Source organism: Cariama cristata, unplaced genomic scaffold, assembly GCF_000690535.1.
Source record: "Cariama cristata isolate BGI_N322 unplaced genomic scaffold, ASM69053v1 scaffold33440, whole genome shotgun sequence".
NCBI classification, from domain to species: domain Eukaryota; kingdom Metazoa; phylum Chordata; class Aves; order Cariamiformes; family Cariamidae; genus Cariama; species Cariama cristata.
In genome coordinates, this window is record NW_009596910.1 from 1 (window position 1) to 8,716 (window position 8,716).

The 8,716-nt window shown below is 39.1% G+C and overlaps 1 protein-coding gene across 1 annotated transcript; it reads right to left on the reverse strand.

Moving 5' to 3' along the window:
- Window positions 1–1,551: 1,551 nt before the first annotated feature.
- Window positions 1,552–8,255, reverse strand: LOC104156116 (long-chain-fatty-acid--CoA ligase 1-like). Its single transcript, XM_009707972.1, has 6 exons — window positions 8,170–8,255; window positions 4,593–4,709; window positions 4,091–4,234; window positions 3,478–3,579; window positions 3,328–3,399; window positions 1,552–3,221 (listed from the first exon to the last, which is right to left on the reverse strand). The coding sequence occupies exons 1-6, from the start codon at window positions 8,239–8,241 to the stop codon at window positions 3,081–3,083; spliced, it is 648 nt and encodes a 215-aa protein (XP_009706274.1). The 5' UTR covers window positions 8,242–8,255; the 3' UTR covers window positions 1,552–3,080.
- Window positions 8,256–8,716: the final 461 nt, after the last annotated feature.

An 8,716-nucleotide genomic window follows, 5' to 3' on the forward strand; every position in this document is an offset into this window, starting at 1 on the left:
TTTTAAGAGACAGTTTCCTCTGAATATCAAGTTGTTTCCCTCACCCCCCAGTACCCAAGCAGAGCCAAGTTGTGTGCTGACCAGCAGCACATGGTCCAGATGATTTCACCTAATCCTCACTTTTTTACCAACTAGCCTGTCTACACTAAAAAAAAAAAACAAACCCACAAACAAAGCCTATGTTTTTTCTAAGAAACTGATGCTGTACACGGGTGGCATTAAACAGGCCAAGACACTGCTTGTCTCCAACTTCCTATTTACAGAAAATAGGTCAACCAGATCATTTCTACAAAGATCACCTGAAATCTAAGGTCAAAAACTTCCAGCAGTTAAGAAGAAATAGGTACTACTCGCTATAATATTGTGCCAAAAAAAAAAAAGCAAGACTGTAAAAAACCAAACCAACTTGTAATTCCATAGCTCTGGCCTTTAGTTGCTCAGCAGTTAAATTGCTAACAGGAGCTTTAGCAATTTGTCAAAAGTCTTAACTAGCTGGAGGGGCCCTTTTCATGCCACATCTCTTCATGTTCTTCCAAAGGGTGTTCTTCCGAAGATCATCTGCTGCTGCCCCCCTACCCCAACCCCTTTGTCCAACCAAATAAGCTGAAGTGCTATTTCACTGGTTTAGGATTAACAGGTGGTGAGTTCTCTTTATACTTCTAATTTGCTGGCTGTAGCACCCAGCCCCATTTAGCAGGTAACAAGCAGTAGTACACACTACGTAACAGCAGAGCTTTGTGCTTTTGTTGATAGGATGAGTTAAGAACATAAACCTTAGATCCAGCTCTCAACCATGTCTTAGCCTCGCCATGAGGAGAGGTGTGAGAACACTTCACTCTGTCTTTCCAAGCAACATACACACATGGTATTGATTCTGATATATTGATTGAAATATTATATTGATTGAAAATTTGGTTTAGACTTCCTTCAGTAGGAAAGGAATGTATAAAGGAACATACAAAATTACTCAAAAGGAGAAAGTCTATAGATGTTATTGTGCAATAGCACACTTCTGTGTTAACATTGAGCTCTAAACAGTGTCTGGGTGGTGATGCTTTGTCTATCCTGGTCTGATAGATCTGCCCATGAAATCTTTCACACCATACCCCTGATTGAAGCCAGATGCACAGTATACAGGGGAAGGGGAGGAATGATGACCACGCAGGAAGGACAACCACTACCACCCAAAAGCAGCCTAAGAGTTTAAGAAAACTCCAGATTTCACTCAAAAGTTGTTTATGATGCTAAGAACAATACCTAACTGTAAGAAACCATACTGAAGACAAAAATAAAGATTTTTGTTATTTAAGACTGATGGAGCAAGTTACATACAGCAGCATCCCTTTCTTACAGATAAGGGCCAAAAACTTACACAGAAATATCAGACCAAAGCAGAAAGCTACCTTCCGAAAGTAAAGCCTCAACAACCAGCATTTACCCTCTGTTTAGTATGTTTGTAGCAGTGGAGTTTTACAGCTTGTCACTTACCAAATTACACCCGGGCTTGTTAGTCAGCAGCATCTTTCCTTAATAAACAAAGACTTCACTGAGTTGAAATGCAGAAATATTTATTTTGGTTTCCTTCATTGGTTTTGAAAATTGTTTTGGTTTTATAAAACATAGAAATAGCCAACACTAAGCAAACATTTGAATCCCAATGTAACAAACTACGGCTCTAACAGTTGACTTGGATTTGTGTACCTTAATTGCACACATGTATGAAATTATGCTACAGAGTAGTGCATTACAATCACACACAAAAATCTTAGTGCAAACCTTGTTGTGCTTGTATTTTACATATATCCATGTTTTCAAAAAACAGCAATGAATGCTAATGCAAAACCAACTCTGTTAAGGATAGCAAGAGACTTATGCTGTAATAAGGCTTATTTCTGCTGATTTCTCAAAGAAAGAGTAACTAGTTATTTTGTAATTTATCTGCGAATTAGGTTTTTATCCCTGAACAAATACCTATCCTGTGCCAACAGACAGTTCTGTTGGCATATATAAATACTTCCAATTGCTGCAAAGCATCAGGCAAAAAACATTGTACCTGACCTATTTTGCTATTCAGTGAAGAGTACTCAGTGGCTCATACATAAAGCACAGAAAACTGAGAGGTTATGTCAGAAGCTCTTCTGCTTACAGAGGACCCAGCACATTTTTTTAAAAAAAAAAAAAGGCATTTTAAATTTAAATACATGTTCATTACAGGGAAACATGTGGCTAGTACAGGTGCAATGTTTACCTGACTGTTAGCATAGTCCACCCTCCTGAATGGTTTTGTTTTTAGGTCTCTAGTGTTCTTGCCAGAGTTAGGATCTGTTCATTTACAGGGCTGGCACCACTCTGGAATTGTGTTAATGTAGCAAAGGCTACACTTCCTGAATTAACTGCATCCACACTTTCAGTGCAGAACCACCATATGCAGTCTTACTCCGAGGAACTTGTATTCATCGGTCTCCTTTGTGTGGAGTTCTGACTTCTACCTTATTAAAAGTACATCTCAGAACTGGCAGCAGATATAGAAGGGAGAAAAACCACACTCTGATGCCTTGCCCCAGTTAATATTAGGACTAATGCAAGATGTCATACCAGCTATACAACTGTAAAGGTTTGGGGTTTTTTTTGGTGGTTGGGTTTTTATTTTCTGAACAGATTTAGGTAATCCTTCTAAGGATGCAAGATAAAGGCATTTTCAGACCTGCCAAATCCCTTCTGGAATTGACAGCTGCAAAATACACTGCAGACAGCGAACATGCTGGCAATAAGAAAACCTTAGCTCCCTGGTGAAGAAGAGTCCCATTTTTGGCCAAGGAAGTCTTAAATAACTTACGTATAGTTACCATTTATAGTTAAGGCTCTTTTTGGAAATTGTAGGTCACCATAAAAACAGTATGCAACACAACTTGACAGTAAGGCAGTGTTCCATTTCTTCAATGTTCCTATGGCAAGTACCCATTTTTGTACATGTTAATGATTGCACAGTTTCCTTCCCTATGTTTGCTGTAGTCAAATTACAGATACGAAGGCCAACAGTAGACATCAGACGTGTGCCACTTTCCTCACTCCATTCTCAGTTACATTTTGGCATTAGCATAGAGTTCATCTATCTGTGACTGGAAATATTTTCGCAGTTCCGGTCTCTTCGCCTTCAGTGTTGGTGTCAGCAGGCCGTTTTCAATAGAAAACATTTCAGTGTGCATGACAATGTCTTTGACCTGGAAAGTAAACAGTTACTAGCCAAGCTGCATTCCTGGACAGTCAGGTTATATTGGTGTTGAGAAGTTTAAAGAACTAGGTGTTTGGTTCTCACAAACATCTTACCTGTTCAAATGACTTCAAACCAGATTCTTTCCCAATCCTCACCATGTCTTCCAGAATGTGTTTTTTGAGGTCCTGTGGATACAGGAATACATTGTGTAGCATGAAAAAGTTGATGCAGAACAGCTAACTGTTTAGTTAACTAAGTCTCACCTTGTTTTTGCATAGCTCTTCATATGAGCCTTCAAATCCCTTTTTCTTGGCCCAGCTGCGCAACGTCTCAGGATCAGGTACCACAATAGCTACTAAGAAGGCCTAAAAAGGAATTTTAAAAGGAAAAAAAGCTTAACAAAAAGTCAACACTTTAGTTCCTACACATTTCTTACTAGTCAGTGTTAGGTTTTGGACAGCATTTCTGATCCTGCTGTAAAGTCAGCAGCTTTCTCCTACTTGAACACAGCAGTGCAGTTCAGAAGCTTGCACTTAAGAGAATTACTCTTGTTAAGACCCACATTCCAATTCACACTTGCAAAAACCTGGACATCTTGTAGGTTTTATTTATTTTCCTTGCACACTGTTAGCAACTTGTATACAGTCATTAATACTCAATTAAATTAATCCAGCTCTACCACCTGCTCTGAAACTAAATCTAGAAACATGCTATATAACTGCTGGTGTCAAAAATTCATTCAGAAGCAAAGTTTGTAATGTTAAAAAATTTTTAAAATTTCAGTCGCAAAGTTTGGGGTGGGGGCAGGAAGGAAAGGAAGATTTTTCTGCAGTCTCCTCTTGCATTCATTTTTAAAATTACCTGAAGAATGCTTACCTGCAAGCTCTCTCCATGGACAAACACCTGAGCAAGTGCTTCAGATCTCAGATACACATTTTCTATTTTCTCTGGTGCTATGTACTCTCCCTGGGCTAGTTTAAATATGTGTTTTTTCCGGTCAATGATCTTCAATGTACCATTCTGTTGACAGAAATAACTTCCACTCAGAAGAGGCACTTCAAGTGAAAAACCAATCTACACAGCTTAAGCATGCCACACTAGTACAGTAAAACAGTGCTAGAGCCAGAGTACTGTCAGACTAACGGTAGAAGAAAACAGGCTCTGCATCCATCTAACCTAAACTAGGGAAAGCCTCAGCATTGGCACTGCTAACAGTTTAGCCTCAGGCACACAGATTTATCTACAACAGTAATTATCCTCCTCAAATTACTTGTCTGTCACATAATTCATGTGCTCAATGCCAAATATTTTCTATTTTATTTGTTAAAGTACTGCTAATAACTACAGAAGTACATTTCAGCTGTGTCAGTTAACTTACTGGTAGCCATTTCCCGATATCTCCTGTATGAAGCCAGCCATCTTTGTCCAGAGCTTCTGCTGTTTTTTCTGGATCTTTCAAATAGCCACAAAATACATTTGGCCCTTTTACGCACACCTGAAAACAGCCATTTGTTAATATATGCTGCTATGAAGGGAAGTTAGCAAACGCTATTTGCAATGAATGCTTTCTCCAATGGTTCTCAATAACCCCCACTAAAAATCAAGATGAAGTTTATGCATTTGTACAGAAATCTCTACTCATGGTTTTGGAGTTTGACATTTAACATTTTCCATTGGTATAAAGTACAATAAAAGAAGCAATTAGAAGCATCTGTTCTCTTCTAGTCTAGCAGCACTATTCCTACCTGCTATGTGAACAATCTGAATTTAATCAGAGGAAATTTGTCTTCAGATAAATAAAAACACTCTGCTGGATCTACAAATATTACCCCTCAGCAGCCTGGCAACATGTTCATTTCAGCTTTGGTAAGCAGCAGGGGCATTGTGCTAAAACTAGTGATGAGAGTGCTGTGTATCAAGCAAATTACATGTTTGTTATCCAGAAATACACCAGTTAATACCTTAGGTCTTAGGGAACTCAAGACTTCTCTATAAAGGAAACTTGCCATTTCTTTAAATTGAAGATTGTCTGGATTTGTGTGCCAAGTAGAAAACCAAGACAACTTCTCTGGATATAACTGGATGCGTGGGCATTATGAGGATCAAAAAATGTGCTTACAAGGTATGGGCAAAGGACCAACAAGAATAAAGGTTTATAGGTGAAGAGGTTGCCAGAGAATCAGGTCAGACCTTACAAGCTAAATTAAAACAATTAGTAGAGTATCTGTCAGTAAGAAAACATAAAAGTAAAGCAACTAGTCAGGAACATAAAGTAGAGCCTGAAGTATCCAGAGATGATCTCAGATATAATTATTTTCTTTTCAATGTAAGATGCAAGGTTGTGTAAGTTTTCTTTGGTGGAGAGAGGGGGGACACAGGATAGGACTCTTGTTACTTAATGATCAGCAGGACTATAAAATAACTCCTTAGAAATGAGGACAGAGAGATAGGCAAGATAAATAAGACTGAAGCAAAACTTAAAGATGCCCATTGCACACAACTGTTAGGGAATCAGAAGTTCAAAAGCACTGAAAGCGCTACACAAGAGTCCTCAGAACCAACAAAGGATTTAAACCATCACACCAGCTTGGGAGTGGCTTGGCATTCACGGATGACAGCAGACAGTAAGAAGGGTCTAGTCAGGCAATAGTATCAAGACTCTAGAACAAGTCTAGAGGAATGGGATAGAAAATCCAGTTTTAAGTTAAGGCTAAATGGATAATAACTATCAATAGGGTCTGATAAAAATACTAGGCCAACTAATAGTCTAGGGAATTAGAACAATTATAAAATGGGCAAGGAACTGGCTAAAGAATCTTCAGGTACTAATACCAATTCACAGACTAGAAGAAATCATAATGTAGTTCAGAGACCAGTACTTGAAAAACTCATCCGAAGTATTTTCAGTGCTTACCTCAGCATAAATACAGGCATGCTGGTGAACTACAGTATGATGAACATGGGATGTTATCAATAGGAGTGAGATCAGAGTACTAGTGAGGGTTCTGATGACCTTGTAGAGACAGCACCAAGCTTGTGACCAAACCAAGGTCATGTTTTAAGAACCAAGTCATTTCTGCTATAAGACAGAGCTTATCTGGAAGGATATGACTATAGGAGAACTCTATGTCCCAGTCAAGTCCAAGGCTGTCTGATCAAACGTTTCATTTTTCATGAGTCCTACAATCACAGGTGACAGCTTTTCCCAGCAGAGACAGCACACCATTTATCTGTATCCTGCTAACTGGCACTAAGACCTCATCTGCATATGAGCACATGTAAGTATTCACAAATTAATCCTTCTGGAACATGGATAGCCTGCAAAAGTGAAAAGCAAGGCTGAGAGAACAGAAAATATTGAAAGCTTCCTCTCAGAAAGGAGGACTAGGAGCGTTTAAATCCAGCTGAAGAGCAGACAGTGAGGAGGAAGATCTATTTTAGGCAAAGAATAATGAAAGCCAATTCTACAGCTGTGGGCTTCAGTTCTGTGAAACAAGTTACAACACTTATTTGTTAAATTCAGAATAGTTCACAAGTTAGGACTGAAAGACTAAGATGGTACGTGATATATTAAGGAGCTACAATATTTATTCAAGTCCAAAATAACTCCTAACGCAGCAAGCTTTCACAGTAAGTGCAAGCAAAACATTTTTAGACTTTTTAAAAACTACTTAACTGTTTCTCATTACGAGAATTTATACTCAGTTCCTCTAGCAGACCAAGCTTTAAAAGCTTAAAGTGAAGCACAAATTGCTGGTGAAGACTAAACATGGGGTCATATGCAAGACAGGAAAGAATCTTGACATTGCTCTCCACTTGCGAACAGTTTCCTACCACCAAGCCCAACTATATCCTTATGGATTTCTGGGAATTAAAGCCCAATGATTTGTCTCTAGTCTCATACAAATTACAACCAAAACAAATAAAGTTTATTTATTGTTTGCAGTCACAAATTAGTTGCTTGCTTGAAGTAGTTTTTATTTATCCATTTCTCGCCCCCCAACTGCCCCCAAGGCGTCTTGAAAGCATATGAAAGACACCATAGTTAATTTGCTTTCAGGGCTTCGGGAAAATAAATTACTACACAGACATTGGTCAAAGTACATACATAAAGTTCAAGCTGTATGTATTTTACTTGAAAAAAAAAATTGAAAAAGACAGTGCATAGCATCACATACAAAAATGAGTCCTCAAAGTGCAATTTGTAAAGTACATAAATACATACAGCTTGAACTTTATGTTACTTGAAAAAAAAATTGAAAAAGACAGTGCATAGCATCACATACAAAAATGAGTCCTCAAAGTGCAATTTGTAAATCATACATGCTCAATTTGTGCAGGCTGCAGAAAAAAGTTCAGAAGAATGTGCAGGCAGTTCTCACAAGTCATTAGCAGCCTTCATGGCATTTTATCTCTATTTCTCTTAATGGCTTTCCAGCCACTTTAAGTTACCTCATCTCACACATCCCAAGCTGGGTAACAAGCTACATGCATCAGCTGTTCTCCAGCACTTGACAGTGGGTGTGGGGGGGCAAGCCCTCTGCTAGCATTTTACTGAAGGATAAATGCAGTAGGAGCTAGCTAGCTTCTCAGCTACCCCACAGCTGGAAGATGGCATGTTGGTTGTACAGCCATAAATACATACTAATCTGTTATCTCACAGTAAGCTGCTTTTTCTCCCCTCCAATATGCTCTTTTCTGTTTTGCTTCTGTGAATTGTTAGCTGACACTGCACACAGGCAAGGCAAGTGTCTTTGAGTTTAGGTAGGCAGGCCACGTTTAGCACGTTAGCTGACACTGCACGCAGGCAAGGCAAGTGTCTGAGTTTAGGTAGGCAGGCCACGTTTAGCACTTTTACTAAACTCAGACAGTTAGTTGTTGTTTCAGGAACAAAAAACCAAACATTTTTCAAGACTTCATAAGAGGCTTATATTGACCTTTTTGCAATTACTTACCTCACCCTCTCCTTTGGCAGCCAAGTAATTCATTTCTTGTACATCAACAAGCTTTACGATATTGCATGGCATGGGTGATCCAACATGGCCTGTTAAATGAAGTAACACTTCAATAGCCTGAACTACTTTTTAGTCAGGTTCTTAAAACAATAATCTGGTTACATGCCAAAGTAAAAAACACAGAAAATCGACTTTTGGTAATGTACTACACCAACACCAGCACAGCAATAGCTTAAATTTGCTGGGACTGAAACATTAAATTCTCAGATATCCCTAGAATGTTACAAGCTGAACCATGGTAGCCGGTCAGGGCTCAGTTTTGGGGCCAGTTCTGTTTAACATCTTCATTGATGATTTGGACGAGGGGATTGGGTGCACCCTCAGTCAGTTTGCAGACGACACCAAGCTGGATGGGAGTGTTGATCTGCTTGAGGGTAGGAAGGCTCTACAGAGGGATCTGGACAGGCTGGATTGATGGGCCAAGGCCAACTGTATGAGGTTTAACAAGGTCCTGCACTTGGGTCACAACAACCCCATGCAATGCTAC

What these genes read in the sequence shown, in the direction of transcription:
- LOC104156116 (XM_009707972.1), bottom strand. Translation starts at nt 8,241, where the DNA reads ATGCCATGCAATATCGTAAAGCTTGTTGATGTACAAGAAATGAATTAC. An exon ending in ATATCGGGAAATGGCTACCA is followed by an intron (nt 4,235 to 4,592) that starts GTAAGTTAACTG and finishes TTCTGTCAACAG; the next exon opens with AATGGTACATTGAAGATCAT. An exon ending in TCCATGGAGAGAGCTTGCAG is followed by an intron (nt 3,580 to 4,090) that starts GTAAGCATTCTT and finishes ATTCCTTTTTAG; the next exon opens with GCCTTCTTAGTAGCTATTGT.